General features: G+C 49.8%; 1 protein-coding gene across 7 annotated transcripts in view; it reads right to left on the minus strand.

Annotated features, from left to right (window-relative positions):
- Positions 1-2,478: 2,478 nt before the first annotated feature.
- Positions 2,479-18,798, minus strand: part of ADARB1 (adenosine deaminase RNA specific B1) — a 116,288-nt gene continuing 99,968 nt past the window's right edge. For 5 of the 7 annotated variants that reach the window (XM_035030034.1, XM_035030033.1, XM_035030036.1 and 2 more), the window contains 2 exons: positions 7,903-8,081; positions 2,479-7,066 (listed from right to left, as the gene is read on the minus strand). In XM_035030034.1, coding sequence (XP_034885925.1) covers positions 6,887-7,066; positions 7,903-8,081 — 359 coding nt within the window. In that variant the 3' untranslated portion in view covers positions 2,479-6,886. The remainder of the gene's footprint in view (positions 7,067-7,902; positions 8,082-18,798) is intronic. The other 2 variants (XR_004683721.1, XM_035030037.1) reach the window with 2 other exon arrangements.

Raw genomic sequence — 18,798 nt, forward strand, 5'->3', positions numbered from 1 at the left:
CTGACGGTAAGGCACCTCCCCCATGAATACGCGTTTCAGAGGTTCTAAGGAAGTAAGTGGTTGCGCTTTATAAACCTTCTTGGGGCGTCTGGCCCTCGGTGGAGCCTGTGACTCGATCTCGGGGTCATGAGTTTGAGCCCCACGTTGGACACAGAGATTACTTAAAAAAACAAAAATCCTTCCTGATAGTTCCTTATATTTTTTTAAACTTGGAAAATTTACATTTTACAGCATTATATTTTTTTCTGTGTACATACCTGTGTTGATATAAAAAAAAAAATCCATGAGCACTTAGAATACCATGAAAATTGTATTTTTAAAAGTCTACGCTCAGACTTAAAATGCCTTAGGAAAAACCTCCAACAGAGGAGAGTAGAGAGACGAGGACCTGAGCTCCCGTATGCTGGTTCCAACAATTATCTACCTTGGCCAACATCGTTTTGTCTAGACCTTTTCTTCTCTATTTATGGAGTTTTGTTTCTTGTTTTCCTTTTAAGAAAGTCCCAGCCAGGGGCGCCTGGGTGGCTCAGTCGGTGAGGCGTCTGCCTTCGGCTCAGGTCACGATCCCGGGGTTCTGGGATCAAGCCCCACGTCGGGCTCCCTGCTCAACGGGGACCCTGCTTCTCCCTCTGCCGCTCCCCCTGGTCGTGCTCTTTCTCTCTGTCAAATTAATAAATAAAATCTTAAGAAAAGGAAGTCCCAGCCCCACGTCACCTGCCACAGCTTGGCTGTGCGAGCGTCTGGTGCGCGGCTCGGTCGCCCCATCAGCGAGGCGTCAGCCCTTGCCCTCAGCACCCAAATGTCTCAGGATGTCTTTGTCCCTTGCTTTTTCCCAGCTGGCCTCCCCCTGTAAACTCATTATTTAGCTCATCTACCGTGCTCACGGTTTCTAATTCTGCTTGGTTCTCTTGTTCTCTTATCCTTTTTATAATTTGCATTAAGTTCATTTTAAAATCGGGGACTGTCTGCTCTAAACTATTAGAATTAGTCTCTAACTCAATACTACCCACTTTGATTTTCGTAGCTGTGCTTTTCAAGTGTCTCATTTCCGCGAGGGGTTTGCTACCTGTCGGGCGGAGTGTGGTGGGAGGCTGGGACCTCAGCGTGGCCCGGGCTGCCGAGGGGGCCCAGGGGGAGGGCCCAGGCCCCGTCACCCGCCGCACCTGCAGGAGGAGACCGGTTCCCCAGTCCCGGGGCGGGGGCAGGGAGGGCGGGCAAGCACGGGCCGCACCCGCACTGGCGGAGGACCTCGCCCCGACCCCGGGCCCGCTCGCCCCGACCCCCGCCCCGCTCGCCCCGGCCCCGGCCCCGCTCGCCCCGACCCCCGCCCCGCTCGCCCCGGCCCCCGCCCCGCTCGCCCCGGCCCCGACCCCCGCCCCGCTCGCCCCGACCCCCGCCCGCTCGCCCCGACCCCGGCGCGTTGGAGCACGCCCTGTCGCGCGCGCAGCAGCCAGGCAGTCCCGACCGGCCGCACGCGATGCCCGGGGGGCTTCCGCCCAACCCCCGTGCCCACGCCCGCGCGGGGGGCGTCGGCGCCGGGAAGCCGCAGAGGCGCCTTCGGAGCCCGGCGCGGGATCGCCTTCAGACGCTGCCGGACTCGGGCAGCCGCGCCCTGGCGTGACCCGCGCTTCCCGCACCCCGGTCCCGGGCCAGCGGTCCCCGTGGGGCGCCGCGGCGGGGTGCCAGCAGGTGCCCGCGGGGCGGCCGCGGGCTCACGGGGCAGCAGAAGCAGCGGGGCGCTTGGCGATCGGCGCGGAGCGGGCGCCAACTGCCTGCGCCCCCGCGGCCCGGGCCGAGTTCACCGACGCACCCCGCGGGCGCGCAGCCTGGCCCCCGGCCCGGGCCTCCCGCGTTTGGTGCCTGCGCTCCCAGCCCGCGCGCTCCCGGGGGTTGTCTGCTCGGCTCCTCCTGAACAGCGCGTTCACTTTAATTACTCCAACGCTTGATCGCGTAACTAACATCAGTGCCCATTAAATAAAATAAATCAAATAAATCAGTGCTTGTCTTCGCAGCGAGGCCGCCCGGGCTGCCCTCTGACCACCTCCTTCCCTCACCCCTTCCCTGCTGGCGGGGGCGTCCAGCGCCCTCCCCGGGGGAGGCTCCGGGAGCGCGGCGGCCCCTGTCGTGCTCACGGATCTGCCCCCAGCACCCGGGGCACCCGGGGACACGGGGACACGTGCCCGGCCTCGTCACCCTCAAGTGAGCACCTCGAGGCACATCCAACAGGCGGCATCCCCGGGGATGAGCTGGCAGGGGGCATGCTGTCCCCGCCCTTTCTCAGAAGCTTAACGTGTCCCCTTATGTTACATATTTTCATTTTAAAGATTTATTTATTTGAGGGGGGAGGGGCAGAGGGAGAGGGAGGCAGAGAATCTCAAGCAGACTCCCTACTGAGCCCGGAGCCCGACGTGGGGCTCGATCCCACCACCCTGAGATCATGACCTGAGCAGAAGCCACGAGCCACCCAGGCGCCTCACGTATTTTCACTTTAATGTTGCTTTTATTGTGGGAACAGAACAGAATCAAAACTGATGCAAAAGAGAGCAAATTATTTGTTAACAGTGCTTTTTATTTGTATGGGGATTTTTACTTTTAAAAACATTTTCCTCTTTATTTTTCATTTAATTGTAGAAACATCAGACAAATGGGTAAGCTTTAAAAAAGCAAAATTAAATTAAAATCGCCCCGAATCCTCATTCACAGGAGACCAGACTCAGCCCCTTCCAGGCTGTCCCAGTGCGCTTGTACAGAAAACGGCCACGTTTCTTTACCGCTAAATGCCCAAACAGTGGTAAAGCAGTGCAGTGATTAGCAAAGGGTGAGTTTTGAGCATTCATTAATTAGCTGCTACCTAATCCATTAATTACCAGTCTCTGGTAATTGGTCTCTGCAGCCAGTTTTCCACTTGGTTTATTATGAGCATCCTTCAGAAACGTCAGCCCTAAACCATAAAGCCCACCTTATAACTAACTAGTGGCTGCGCTGTCTCCCTGCACCTGATACCCCAGTCCACCTGGCCAGTGGCCCGTTGGCGTCCAGGTCCTTCCCGTGTCTTCCTGCTCATGCCGCCCTCACCCAGCCCAGCAGGCCAATGGGGGCTACATCATCGTCCCTTCTTCCACGCGGGATCTCGAGCAGGGCCGCTGCGTCACTGCCCTCTACACAACTTCCACGTGGGAGTGGGCGCGGCGTGTGCTCAGGAAGACGGCGAGGGACCCACAGATCCCAGGGGCTCAGAGGAACTGTCCTGAGTTGGGTGAATGTGCCGAGCGCTGGGGCAGCACACGGGACAAGACCAGCGGGCAGCTCTCAGCTGGTGCTTACGCACCCCTCCAAATTTTGCTCATTGGAACGGACCCCAGACCTTCGAGGGGACCAAGGGGAGAACTAGAAAGGAGAGAAAACCCAGCCACACTGCAGCGGTGGAACATTGTGTCTTTTATTGAGAACATCTCCAATCCTTTGTCTATAGGACAGCGTCTCATGCTTGGTTCCGGCTGGTCTCGGTGCGAGGGGTAGCTCATGCAGATTGTAACGTGTGGTATATACATCAACAAACATACAGAGGACACTGGGGAGTGGATCTGAGCGATAGGGTTCTTGGCTGAATTACATTCATATGAAGTGTCCAAATTCTAAAATAAAATAAAATAAAAGCATATAACCCAGTATCTGGAGAAGCAAACTGCTTCCGGGCTCATTCTACAAACATTCCACAAACTGCCTTTAAACATTCGTGGTCACGTCCAGAAGGACGGGCGTCGGCTCCTGATGTACCATCAGCCCATGGCGTGGCCAAGCTAAGTGTTTTGGGGGCTGGGGGCTCAGCCCTGCAAACAGGGAACAAGTGCACACAGCAGCTCCAGAGGACAGCTACGTGTCAGGCTCGAGCCAGACCCTGTCCTTGCCGGCCCTGAGGACGTGACTGGCCACGTGGCTGGAGAGAGGGTCACAGGACACGCCAGGAGACAAGGGCAGACAACACTGGACGTGCGTGCGTGCGCGGTCACAAATACTCTGCCCTTTCCACTTACATGGTTGGGGGTTGAGAACAGGGCATCTTTTGAGAGATTCTCTAATTTCATAGATTACAGAGACGGGAAAGCCAGCTGATTCTATTTCTCTTGCTAGATCACATTTACGGTCGGGGTAGACCCTATATTTTGGTGTAGAATGTTTCAGAAATAAAAAGGACCGGTCTGATTTGGTTTTGTGTTTTGAGAAAAAGGGGCGGGCGTGCAGCCCTCCCCCACAGCATTCGCTGACCCCCCCCCCCGGGCTATCCCCCCTGTGGGGCCCGGGAGGCCCCCCCCCCCCCCCCCGGCGTCACTATGTGAAATTACAGGAAACACTGTCTTTCCAAAGAAAGCAGTGATTCTGTCTTCTGGGTATGAGGGAAATCATGTGAATAAAAATACTTCCAGAGAAATGAATGGCTGGTGAGATGTTGCACATTTTAAAATAACTGTTTCTGATTAAATGAGTCAATCAAACTCTGATTCAGAATCAGAATTGCGCCCTGTGGCATCCCTGGCCTGGAAAGAGGGGACGCCCGTCACTGGGCTCATACTGCTGCAGGGACAGCCCCTGACCCCGGCTGAGGCATCCCTGTGACTCGGGCCTCCCACTGGCGGGAGAGATGCCCGCCAGCCGGTGTCTTTGTGGAATAGGTTTAGTGAGCAAAACAGAAGGGAACCCTCCCAACCCCCAATGGTCAAAATGTCCTCAAAACTGAAGATTTTTCTCAAAAAACCAAGTTCTTGATTGTGTCAAATTTTCTAAGTCTCTAGAATCCTGATTAAGGGCACTGTATGCAAAGTAACGCCTGGGGGGAAATGGGGTGCAGTGCACAGAGCCTCAGAAGGGACCGTTTCAAGTGCTGAGTCTCCTGACCCGTCTCCTGGAGGTCACGTTTCTGTCTCTGTTCTGCTCCAGTGGTCCGTCCTGGGAGCTGTGCGGGCCCACAGGTGGACGGGGCTCCCTCCTGACCCGCCTGCAGGGCCTGGACACTCGCGGGCCGTCCTGCGCCCGCACAGCTCGGGGTCCGCTGGGGACCGGCACACAGGACAGCTGTCCTCACTTGGGGTGGGAGGCGGTGGTCACCTCAACTGTTAGCCGACAGAGGGAGGAAGTCAGACATACTGGGTAGTGTGTGTATATGCAATACATTCCCACTCAACTTTTAATTAAAATCCACATATTTTTTTAAAAACTAAGTCCATCTCCCAATCCCCATTAGAAAAAATACCATTTATCAAGAGAATAAAAACACAGGGGCTCACAGATGTTCTGTGTGTGGGAGCACCTGCTTGGGGAGGTGGCGACACCAGCTGACACCCTTCCTGCTTCAGGCGGAAAGAAGGCGGCAGCCCGTTGAGCCAAACCACACCCCTCCACATGACGGGGGCCTGCCTGAGCTCTGCCGGGGTCCCTGCAGCCCGCCAGCCCCGCCCCCGCCCCCCAAGGAACCGCTGCCGGAGCGGGGGAGCGGGGGACACAGCGCTTCTGGTCTGAGTCTCCTGCTCCTGCATGTGGGGTCTGGGCCAGGTGACAGCCGCGGCTCTGCTCCTGTTCTGCGTTTTCAGAGTCCGTCAAGGTGGGGCGGGGTCTCCCGACTGCCTACAGCCGCCACAAGACCCCCCCTTCCATGAAGACGGCCCCTCGGGCTCCTGTCTGATCCTGAGTGGAAGCAACAAGGCAATCGGTGCAAATCTCTGAGCTCAGGTCCAGGTGCCCCCCGGGACCCTTGCCCGCACTCCTGACCGTCTGCTGGCTCAGCCCGGGACCACCCCGGGGGCCATGGGGTGTGGAGCAGCGGCCCTGGGCCGCCCCGGGCACCAGCAGCACCCCTTCCCTGCCGTGACAATCAACGTCCAGACCCTGGTGGGCACGAGGCCGTGGCACACTGCCTCACCAGCTTCCAGCCTGAATACTGACTTTCAAACATGTCTTTGATAAAGCTGGAAAGAATAATTTAAAACTATGCCTTAGTGGCATTTTCTAAGAACGAGTCTATCTACTTAATTAATTCTATTTCCTTCCCGTGAAGATGTCTGGAGAGTTATCCACATCCATGAGATTCAGAGCAAGGAAGACAGGGAGTTGTAGGCTGATTCTTGGGCAGTAGCCCCTACGGATTCCTCCTAGTCCCTAAAAGTTAAATACTGTTGAAGACCTCAAATGAATGGCCAGGATCACTGCCCATGTTTTATCTCTGATTACTGAGAAGTGAACCAACACGCGTTTTCCATGTGATTCTAGGAGGAGTGCAGAAGCTTCTAGGGGGGCTGAAGGCTGCAGGGATCTGGGCCGTGCCCTCATGGACGCACGCCGTCACTGCGCCAGGGAGTTGGGGGACTTGTGCGAGCGCAGGGCCGGGCCCCTCCCGCGGGGTCTTCTCCCGGGCTGTGCGGACCCGCTGAGGGAAGCCAATCGCGCGGCCCATCCGGGGGACCCGCCGGCAGCACGGCTGTGACTTCAGGCTTCTTCCTACCTCTACTTTCTCACCTTCTCTACAGATAAGTGCTCTTCTGCATTAAAATAACGTGGCCTAAGAGTGACTTGATATAATTACTTTATAAACCACGTTCCTAACGCTGAATAAATTATTTATTCAAAAATTTCAGACAAAGTAATTTCTATTTCCCTAAACTTAAGGAAGCCCTACTCAGTAGAACTCAATTTCTAAACGTAAACAGAGATAGAAAGCAGTCACTGGGTAATTCCAAGGGGTAACACTGCTGCAGAGGGACATCGAGTGGTGATGCTGGACCCCACGCCCTCCCTGCCCTCCCTGCCCTCCCCAAAGTGCACGCCCGCCCCCAGCTGAGACGTGAGGCTCCGGAGACCGCGCCGGACGTGGGCAGCCTCCGCGCCACGCCCCCGGTCAGGGTGTGAGAGAGAACTGATCCTGCTCCGTGGGCTTCTCCACCCAGGCGCCCAGCCCTGCCTTGATGAACGCTTTGAACAGACACGCCTTGGCGGCCTGGTACTCCTTTGCTACCAGTTTGGATTCATGGTACACATTGGGCTTAGTGATCTTGGAGCGTAGTAAGTTGGAGGGAACCTGTAAAAAGTCAAAACACAAGGACAAGTGTCGAAGCAGTCACAGCAGAAAACAAAACTCAGTAAGACATTCAAAATTTGGTGTCTCATCCTGTGCTGGCTTCGGGGGGGAAAGCCACCAGCCAGAAGGCGCCTTCCTCCGGGGGGCTGCGACGCAGGGGCGAGGCGTGAGCCCCATGACGGTCTGCGTGCTCTCCCCACGCAGGCTCCAGGCCAAACAGGCAGTTTCAGACCCCAGGCTCTAAAGAGGTGCTTCTGAACCCACAAGCAGTTGATTCCAATTTCAATGTGAATATTTTCAGCTATTTAAAAACACAGCACCTCTGACTTTATGGACACTTTATCACCCGGAAGGACTCAGAGGCACTGCCTCCCGTGGCTGCCTGACTCATTTGGTGCAGATCTTGAGAATAAATACGGTGCAAGACCACCAGCCCAGGGGCTCGTCCTGCCATGGGCCCAGGGCCCCAAACTCAGCAGCTTCTGTCCAAACCGCCACCTGCCACGACCGATAAAGGAAAACTAGGAAAATGCCAATTGACCAGAGGAGAACTTATGCAGGGAAAGGACCCTGCCACTACCGCAGAAAACGGGCCTCGAGCCTTCTGAGGGCTGCGTGAGCCCCGGCTCTCCTTCCTCTGGGTGGGAAGGCGCGGAGGGGTTCCCAGCGGGAAGCCGGGGCAGGGCGGGAGGAGCGGCCTGAGGCTGCTTCACGTGGGAAGGTCGGGGCCACACTTCAAGATGGAAACAGCCAGGAGAAACAGAAAGGTTGGGGCGTGACCGTGTGGACGGTGCGGGGCTTTAGTGGGACGGGCTGTGGGGAGGTGGGGCCGGTACCTTGCCGTGCACACGCATCCAGCGACAGTACAAGGCGTGCTTACACAGGCGGGACGCACGGCCCAGCTCGTCCTTCCCTGTCGTGGCGTTGATGACCTCGATGGCCGCGTCACCCACCGTCCAGTTGACACTGAAGTTGGGTGCCTTCCCCGGCTGCCGTGCTTCCGCGTTGCTGATGCCTGGAACGGAGAGACACGGGAGAGGTGATGCGGAGCCCAGCACGGTACTTGGCGCAGCTGAGGATGTGCCTGAGGGGTGTGCACGGCCCAGGTGTGGTGACACCTGTCCAGTGCCACCTCGTGATGCCCAGAAACAGCCGTGACTGTGCCCGGGAGGCGGGCAGGGGTCCACAGAAACCTGGAGCCTGTGAGACACCACAGCACCTCTGAGCTCTGTTGGGGTTACCAGAGCTGGAGGTCTGGGTGTGCGAGCCACTTCTGGGGTTAATTCAGGTCCCATAGGGTCGTGCCACGGAGGACCGCCCTCGCGCATCACACCTCGGCCGGGCGCTCATGCCCTGCACGCCCCACACGCCAGGGGCAGGCATGGTCAGGCTACCCCAGCCTGCACGCACTATGCCCAAGATACAAGAAGCCTGACTTAACAAGCACGGATATGTTTTCTTTTTTTTTTTTTTTAAGATTTTATTTATTTTTTTGACAGAGAGAGACACAGCAAGAGAGGGAACACAAGCAGGGTTAGTGGCAGAGGGAGAAGCAGGCTTCCCGCCGAGCATGGAGGCCGATGCGGGGCTCGATCCCAGGACCCTGGGACCATGACCTGAGCCGAAGGCAGATGCCCAACGACTGAGCCACCCAGGAGCCCGATGGATACGTTTTCTTACCACATTGAGATGGTTTTGTCTTAACTAACCAAGTCTCACTTGGTGGGGCTAAGAGATTTTTAAAGGACACTCAGATAACTGGGAGCTGAGTGCTCACCTCCCCCCATCCGTGCCCTGAGCACAATCATCCACACCTCAGGGGTGGGGCACACGGGCCACCCTGACTCGGGGTGTGTCTTCAGAACACACCCACAACGGGAGCTGGCTGGTGCTCGGTCCCCAGAGGAGGAGCCCCCCCCCAACCCCAGCTCTGCACAGGCAGCCTGCCACTCCCTGATGGCCAGGGGCGCTGACCGAGCTCCGCGGGGCTCCCACCCCGGGCCCTTGCTCCGCTTCTGCTCTGGGTGACTGTGACCCCGCCTTGAACAGAAAGCCAAGACCGACAGGTGGGCCAGCAGGCCGGTTCAGAGTGTGGAAGATCTAATAGGAAGCTTCATCATGGAGGAGACCCCAGTTCTTCAGGCAAAGCAGCCACCCACCTCAAAGTAGGGTGAAAATTCATATTTATATGTCACCCATGTCTGGGATATTTCTTTAAAGGGACAAGAAGGTGTTTTCCTTTGTTAAGTCCCTAAGACAGAGCTCCCATCCCGCAGAGGGCACTCAGGGCCAGAGGCCAAGCACCCGCTTGTGGCCGCACTCAGGACGGCGGGAGCCCCGGCCCTCTGCTTCAGGCTCCAGACTCACTGTTCATCTGCCTTCCCACTGTGTCCACCCGATGCCTGCAGGCTGCAGGCGTCTCTGCTCCTTACTGCAGGGCCAGGCCCTCACTGGTGCTGGTTCGTGCCCCCTGCACTCTCCGGGAGCTCCTCTGCAGTCCCTGCGATGCCCCGGGGGCCATCCTCGGTACCTGCAGGCCCCCAGCAAGACCCCTCACTCTGGGGAAGAAGTCAGGATTCTGCTGATCACTCTTTCATTCCGACACACGAGCAGTGAATTACTCTACTTCACACAGACCTTTTCACTGACACGTCACCAAGCATGAGGGCACAGCCTCAGGGCTCCCTCTCTCGCTGTGTCTTTTGCAAAGTGAGCACACCCATCACCAGCGTCCCAGCAGCTGGTCACCAATCAGAGCTCCCGGTTTGGGAGCCCGCCCACCTCCATGGCCACCCCTGCCCCACGTGGGTCATCACGGCACCAACCCCAGCACGCTGACCAGGGTTGCCCGCTTTGAGCCTTACATCCATGGGGCCATTTACACAACGGACTCCCCTGCGCCTTCACCCTTCACTCGAGGTCACGTGTGTGAGAGTCACACGCACCACGCACAGAGCTGTGGCCTGCCCAAACTTCTTGCCACACGGGACCCTGCTGGGGCACGTGCAACTAGAGGGTTGCTCACTTTGTCGTGTTTTCTAGCACTTGGCTGTTCTGAAGAGTGTGTGTGTGAGCATTCCTGACCACATGTTTTGGTGACTCATGGACATATTTCTGGATACACACTAGGCGTGCAACAGCTGGGGATGGATACACAATGTCACGCAGAAGCACTGAAAACACCAGGCAAACCAGGTCAAGTTGGCTAGAAATGTTTTCTACTTAATCACATATAAATGTTACATGAAACATAAAACAAACACAGCACTAGATGTCTGGTGATAAGCAGGGAATAATTAACCAATTAGCTAACTCACCACATAGTTCAAGAAGCCACTTAAAACACAGGAAAATCAGGGGCCCCTGGGTGGCTTAGTCCTTAAGCATCTGCCTTCGGCTCAGGTCATGATCCCAGGGTCCCGGGATCGAGTCCTGCATCGGGCTCCCTGCCCGGCGGGGAGTCTGCTTCTCCCTCTGACCCTCCCCCCTCTCACGCTCTCTCATTCTCTCTCTCAAAAATAAATAAAATTAAAAAAAAAAAAAAACACAGGAAAATCAAACTACAGTTTGATTCCCCCTTTCTCTTTTTCTTTCTTTGCGTTAATTATGTCTTATAATTCTATTTTAATTCCTTCTTGACTTTTAGCTATAACTTTGTTTTATTAATTTAGTGGTTGTCTTAGGGTTTTATAGTATACATGCTTAACTTATCATGCAAATGTTAACCAATTCAACAAAATTGCCTTCCTAAAAAGAAATCCCATTGGCTGGGACGGTCCCTGAAGTTTGGCACAGTGAGGAACGTGCTCACGAACCACGGCTGCTTGGGCCACGGCTGCCATCCTGTGGCCCGCGCTGCTTACGTAGCCCCTGATAGGTATGGCATGTGTTTCTTCTTCCATTTGTCGAGATAAAACACAATTTTAAAGGGTCTGGGTGGGATATCACTCACGGCTTTTGGTTAAATTTTGATAAAACTGTCCTGTAAATAAGCAAAGAGCAACAAGAAGATCTAGGTAAGTCCACCAGAGAGGCCAGAGCTGACCAGGTGAAGGGGAACAGGGGCTTGAGGGCATCAGGAGTGACACATGGCCCACCTACAGCTCCATTTCCCAACACAAAAAGGATCAGGAAGAGAGGGCCATCACATATTTTTTAAAGGTTTTAAATCTCCATTTAATGCTGATCTTGCTGAAACAGGCAACGAGATGTGTGTGGCCGCTCCTCCCGGGACGGATCGGCAGCAGGGCTCAACCCAACACCCTGGTCACACCCCCTCCATCACGTGGCTGTGGCTCTCCATACACAAGCCCCTCGGCCCCCCACCCCCCAGCAGGCAGAGTGACGGACGGCAGACACCAGAGTTCTGGTGTGTCACACAGCCCGCAGGCCCCCAGTCAGGGCTTGCAGGGGGGACCAGTCCTCTGTGGACACAGACATGCGGTAGTTTCTCCTGCAGTCAAAGCCACCTTTCCTGTCAGACTTTCCTTCTCATCTATTCTGCTGCTCTCAGTTCACGCTTGCCAAATAAAGCACCTTAAATTCTCTCCTCAGTCTCTGCGGTCTAGGGAGCCCAGACCAAGACATGGGGCTGTCATTCCAACTTCCAACCAAAACCAATCCTGAACAACCAGCTGGCTTGGATGACCAGGTGCACAATCACGTCTAGATTGCAAAAGCATCTATTTTGGAGGGTAACACAGAGGGGCGAGTGTTTAAGAACGGGCATTCTGTGATTTAAAAATAAGTTCAGACTTCGTTTCCAGGTGAGATGGAGTAACAGCTGCTGGATGTACCCTCCTTACTCAAATAGTAGTAAACCAGACAAAATACAACAGACACTAGCCTTCAAGTCCCTGGACATGAAGCAAGGAAGGGCAGTGGTTTCTGAGAGACAGGAGACATAGGAGGTGAGTCCCACGAGTACCCCAGGCGGCCGTCCTGGGGGCGTCCAGGCAGCAATGTGGAGAGAAGGAGCCCAGGCACAGCCTGCAGACTCCCTGAACTGAGAGCTCGGGAAACTAACGTGGCCAGAGTCCATAGGATGGTGTGCAGAGGCAAGAGAGCTGCAGAGGGTCCCCTGAGCATCAGCGGAGGGCTGATCAGAGCACACACACTGCTTAAGACTGGGCAAGAACCACCTGAAAGGGTCAGAGAACATGCCCCATGCTCACACAGAGATGTGAAGAGTTTAGATACACACTTGATGGCATCAACCATGACACAGAAAGGTCTAGAATAGAAAAAAGATCAGTGAACTTAAAGAAACAATAACAGAAACGATTCAAATGAGACACACAAGAAACAGACTGGAAAAAAAAAAAAAGAAAACCCAGCAAATCAGTGAGTTGTCAGACAAATCAATCACCCTGACACACGTGACTGGGTTCCTGAGGAGGGGAGAGAGAAGGGGGTACAGAAAACATGAATAAAAACTCAACAGACTTTCATGAGATCAATAAATGGACAGATCTAAGAATCTCAATGAAGCCCAAGCATGAGAAATGTGCAGAAAACTACACCAAAGCATGTCACGACAAACTGCTCCATGCCAATATAAAGAGAAAATGTCGAGCCCGGCCAGAGGAAAAGAACCACATATGGAGGAACAAAGATGAGACGGCAGATTTCTTACTGCAAAGAGTGCACACAGTACGACAGGGAGCAACATCTTCAAAGTGCTAAAAGGAGAAGAAAAGAAAACATTGCCATCTCAGCAAAAATGTATTTGCCCATAAATATATATATTTTAAAAAGGAATGCAAACTAAAGGCTTTTCCAGACATACCGAAGCTGAAAGAATTCATCACCAGAAGACTTACACCGCAAAGAATGTAAAAGGAAGTCCTTCAGGCAGAAGGACACGATAACAGACAGAAATGAGGATCTACTTACAGGAATAAGGAGATCAGAAGTGGCAAATCTCTTTTTTTTTTTTCTGAAGATTTTATTTATTTATTTGAGAGAGAGTGAGAGCTAGAGAGGGAGAGCACACATAGAAGGAGAGGGGGAGGGAGAAGCAGGCTTCCCGCAGAGCAGGGAGCCCAACGCAGGGCTCGATCCCAGGACCTGGGATCATGACCTGAGCCGAAGGCAGACGCCTAACGCCTGAGCCACCCAGGGGCCCCAAAGTGGCAAATCTCTTTAAAAGCTAATTGGCTGTCAATATAACACTATCAACTGTACTGGAATTACAATAAAAAGCTTAATTTAAAAGAAAGCTAATTGACTGTTGAAACAAAAGTAATAGTATAGTATGGGATTTTTACCGCATGCAAATGTTAAATGTACCACAATATATCACAAAGGCCAGGAGAGGAGAAATGGAAGATTCTTGTACTATACGTAAGTGGTATAATATTGCTTGAGGGCAGACTGTGATAAGTTAAGCATGTATACTATAAAACCCTAAGACAACCACTAAATTAATAAAACAAAGTTATAGCTAAAAGTCAAGAAGGAATTAAAATAGAATTATAAGACATAATTAACGCAAAGAAAGAAAAAGAGAAAGGGGGAACAAAGATAATATAGAACAGATAAAAAATAAGGACCAAGATGACAGATTTAAACCTCACCATATCAATATCACAATAAATGTAAATGTCCTAAGCACCCTAATGAAAAGGCAGAGATTGTCAGTTGGGGGGGGCGGAAAAAGGAGGTCCAAATATGCTGACTACAAGAAACATACTTTAAATATAAAATAATGTAAAACAATTTAAAATAAAAGGATGGAAAAAGATACACTACGCCAGCATTAATCAAAAGAAAGGAGGAGAGGATCCACTAATGTCAGACAAAACAGATTTCAGACTGAAGAATAGTAACAAGAGATAAAGAAGATCATTTTATAATGACAAAGGAGACCAAGTTATTAAAAGAAACCCACAATCCTAATTACAAAACTACAAAATACATGAAGTAAAAACTAAAAAAATTGGAAGGAGAAATAGACAAAAGCACAATTACAGTCAAGAGATTTTCAATACTCTTCTCTCAATAACTGACAGACCAAGCAGAAGATCAGTAAAGACATAGAAGACATGCACAACACAATCAACTAACTCATAGACCATTCTACCCAACAAGTAGCATAAAAGAATGTATCTTTTCAAGTTTTCATGGACTGCTGAGAAACAACACATCCTGGTCTGTAAAACAAACATAAATTTAAAGGATTCAAGTTAGAAAATGAAACTAAATTAAAAATCAACAACAGAATCATCTCTGCAAAATCCCCTAATATTTTGAAACTGAATAGCAGACTTTTAAATAGCACATGGGACAAAGTATTTTGAAAGGAGTGAAAGTGATAACACAACATGTCAAAATTTGTGAAATGCTGTGAAAGCAATAAAGAAAGGTCTCAAAACAATGGCATCAGCTAGTACCCTAAAAACTAAAAAAAGAAGAGCAACTGAAACAAAGTAAGCAGACAAAAATAATAAGATCAGAGCAGAAATTATTTTTTTAAAAAAGCCAGAAAACTGGGGGAAAACACAAACAAACCCAAAAACCCATAAAACCAAAAGTTGGTTCTCTAGAGAAAAATCCATAAAACTGACAGACCTCTAGGTAGGCGGATGAGGAAAGAGAAGACACAGAGCATCAGTATCAGGAATGAAAGGCACAGCCTCGCTAGAGACACTCGGTGTTACAAGGATAATAAAGGAGTGTCACGAACACTTTCAAGCCAATGAATTTGACAACTTAGGTGAAACAGACAAATGTTCCTGAGAGACATGAATTACCGAAGTTCACTCAAGAAAAAAAACCAGGTAACACAAATAGCCTATATCTATTCTGTTGTAGATCATGAACATTGTAGATACTTTCTCACAGAGAAAACCTCAGGCCCAGATGTCTTCACTGGTGAGTTCTACCAATGTTTAAGAAAAAAATGCTATCAAATCTAAACCAATTCTTCCAGAAAACTGAAGAGAAGGAAATGGTTCTCCACTCACTTTATGAGGCCATACCCTTGATGCCAAAACCTGACAAAGATACTCAGACAACTACAGACCAATATCACTACAGGCCAGTGTATCACAGGGACAAACATTCTAAGCAAAATTTCAGCTTTATCAAATCCAACAACATTTAGAAAGAATAATACATAATGACTATACAAGGTTTGTCCCAAGAACACAGGTTGGTTTAATATTTAAAGAACTCAATCAATGTCACCATATTCCATCCATATTAACAGACTAAAAAAAGAACCAAATGATCAGCTCTATTGAGAGTAGAAAAAAATGCCTGATAAAATCCAACATTCATTCCTGATTAAAGACTCCTTAGCAAACTAGAAATAGAAGGTCCCTTAAAATGAGAGAGGCATCTGTGAAACCCCACAGCTAGCCACACTTACTGGTGAAAGACTGACCGCTCTCCCCACGACTGCACACGAGACAGGATGGGTGTGCTCAGCCCTCGTGCCCTTGTGCTCCACACTCTACTGGAGGGCCCATCTGGGTGCTGCGGGGGAAGGAAGAAATCAAAGGCATCTGGACTATAAGGAAGAACTAAAACATAAACAACTTGACCATCTATAAAGAAAATTCAATGAAATTTATAAAACAGCTATTAAAACTAATATCTCTCTATATCAGCAATGAACAACTGGAGACTGAAACAGAAATATAACATTTAAAGCAGCATCAAAAATACAAAACACTTAAAGATAAACCTGACAAAAGATGTGTAAGATATGCTCACTGTAAAGTGCAGAGCACGGCTGAGAAAAATGAGAGTGTAAAGAAGTGGACAGGCGTCTGTGCTCATCCCCCAGAAGATTCAAAGTCCTTAAGATGTCAGTTCTCCCCCAAATTGATCGACATATTCAATGCAACCTTAATCAACATCCAAACAGGGTTTTATGTAGAAGTTGACACATTGATTATAAAATTGCTATGGGGGCGCCGGGGTGGCTCAGTCAGTTAGCATTCGACGCTTGATTTCAGCTCAGGTCATGGTCTCAGGGTATCAAGCCCCATGGTCGGGCTCCATGCTCAGCATCAAGCAAAGTCTGCTTGTCCCTCTCCCTCTGCTCCTCACCTCACTCATGCTCGCTCTCTCTCTCAAATAAAATCTTTAAAATTGCTGTGAAATGCGAAAAGGACCTATGTAGCCAAAACAACTACCAATTCCACCTGATTTCAAAACTTGTAAGACTAGTAATCATGACAGTGTGATACTGGCATTAAGACAGACAAACAGTGTGATACTGGCATTAAGACAGACAAACAGCATGGGGGGTCCTCAGAAAGCTGAAGACAGAGCCGCCATGCGACCCAGCAACTGCACTCCTGGGTATTTACCCCAGAGACACACATGTAGGGATCCGAAGGGGTATGTGCACCCTGATGTTCATAGCAGCAATGTCCACAATAGCCAAACTGTGCAAAGACCCCAGATGTCCATCGACAGATGAATGGATAAAGAAGATGTGGTTCATATACACAATGGAATACTACTCCGCCATCAAAAATAAATAAATTTTGCCATTTGCAAGGACGTGGATGAACTAGAAGGTATTATGCTAAGTGAAATAAGTCAGTCAGAGAAAGACAAATACCATATATTTCACACATATGTGGAATTTAAGAAACAAAACAGAGGATCATAGGGGAAGGAAGGGGAAAATAAAATAAGATGAAATCAGAGAGGGAGACAAACCATAAGACAAACCTGTTACCTCTAGGAAACAAACTGAGGGTTGCTGGAGGGGGGTGGGGGGATGGGGTAAGTGGGTGACGGGCATGAAGGAGGGCACGTGATGTAATGAGCACTGGGTGTTATATGCAACTGATGAATCACTGACCTCTACCTCTGAAACTAATAATATACTATATCTTAATTAATTGAATTGAGATAAAATAGAATAAAATTTTAAAAAAAGACAGTAGGGGATCCTGGCTGCCTTCGGCTCAGGTCATGATCCTAAGGTCCTGAGATCAACTCCCACATCGGGCTCCTTGCTCAGCGGGGAGCCTGCTTCTCCCTCTACCTGCCGCTCCCCCTGCTTGTGCTCTCTCTCTCTCTCTCTGATTAAAAAAAAAAAAAAGACTGACAAACAGATCAATGGAAGACACTGGTACCCACAAACACACCTCCACGTGTACGTGCAAACTGATTTTTAATAAAGGTGCAGAAGAATTCAGTGGAGAAAGGATGAATTTTTCCATAGATGGTGCTGGGTCAACTGGATAAGTTATATGTTAAAAAAAAAAAAAAAGAACTTCAATTCATACCACACATCCTATACAAAAATTAGCTCAAAATGGAATATAGTCCAAAATTTAAACACTGGAACTATAAATTTTCTAAGAATACAACACAGGAGAAAATCTTTGTGACACTGACTTAGGCAAACATTTTTTAGATATAACATCAAAACCGTGACTTAACAAAGAAAAGTTGGTAAATATGATTTTATCAAAACTAGAATTATTTGGTCTCTGAAAGACATGGTTAAGAGAATGGAAAGAAAAACATTTTCAAATCATATATCTGATAAAGATCTTATAACCAGAATATATAAGTAACTCTCAAACTCAGTAAGAAATTAAACAACTTACTAAGAAATGAGAAAAGTATTGAAGAAGACATACAGATAGCAAAATAGCACATGAAAAGATGCTCAACTTCCTTAGTCATTGGGGAAATGCAAATTAAAACCACAAGGAAACACCCTACACACCTGTCAGAAAGCTTAGCATGGCTCCGTACTTGGTGCTGACAAGGATGAGGAGGAACGGGGACCTCATACACCACCAGTGGGAGTGCAAAGGGGCAAACCAGTTTGGAAAGGTGTGAGTGACAGTGTTCTGAAAAATACAACCTGCGCCTGTCTTAAGACCCACCCTTTATACTCCTAGGTATTTACCTAAGAGAAATAGAAGGGACTGTCCATACAAAGGCTTGTACATGAATGTTCTCAGCAGCTTCCTTTGTAGCAGTAAAAGACTGGAAACAACCCAAATGCCATCAACAGTTGGATGGACACACAAGTTGTGGTTTATCCACACAACCCATTACTACTTAGCCATGAAAAGGAATGACCTACTGATAAACTCAACAAACACAGACGAATCTCAAAATAGTTACGCTGAATGAAATAAGCTAGACAAAAAAGTACATATCTTATGATTTTTGTAAAATCCTAGAAAACGCAAACTAACCTACACCACCAGAGTGCATGTCGGTGGTTGCCTGAGGGTGGGATGCGGGAAAGGCAGGATTACCAAGGGCACCAGGAAACGGGGAGGGGGGTGGGTAGGCTCATTATCCTCTCTGTGGTGACAGCTGCACGCATGTAAACAGAGTTCAAAACTTATCAAATGGTATCTTTTAAATATACAGTTTATGCCAATTATACCTCAGTGAAGCTTTGGAAAAACACTGCAAGGTAATTTAAAAAGAAAAAATATTGTTCTCATTAAAAAATAACACTTGCTCATTTGGGAAATTCCAAAAATTTCAGAAAGCTCAGAGAAATTACAGCACGATGACACACAGAAATAGACACTATAATAATTCTAGGGGTTCTCCAGCAGATAGAAGCTTCCTGTCTACGAAGCTTTAAGCAACAAGCACACTTGCGTCCCACCTCTGAGATCCTGACTGGGTAGGTTTTGTGGGTGGGTGGCCCTGGCTGGTGTCTCTAAAAAAAAAACAAAAACAAAAACCCTTCACCGGTAACTCTTGAAGACTCTCTAAAGATTCTT

The sequence above is a fragment of the Mirounga leonina genome, unplaced genomic scaffold (genome assembly GCF_011800145.1).
Source record: "Mirounga leonina isolate KUSES-001 unplaced genomic scaffold, KU_Mleo_1.0 Mir_353, whole genome shotgun sequence".
NCBI lineage: Eukaryota > Metazoa > Chordata > Mammalia > Carnivora > Phocidae > Mirounga > Mirounga leonina.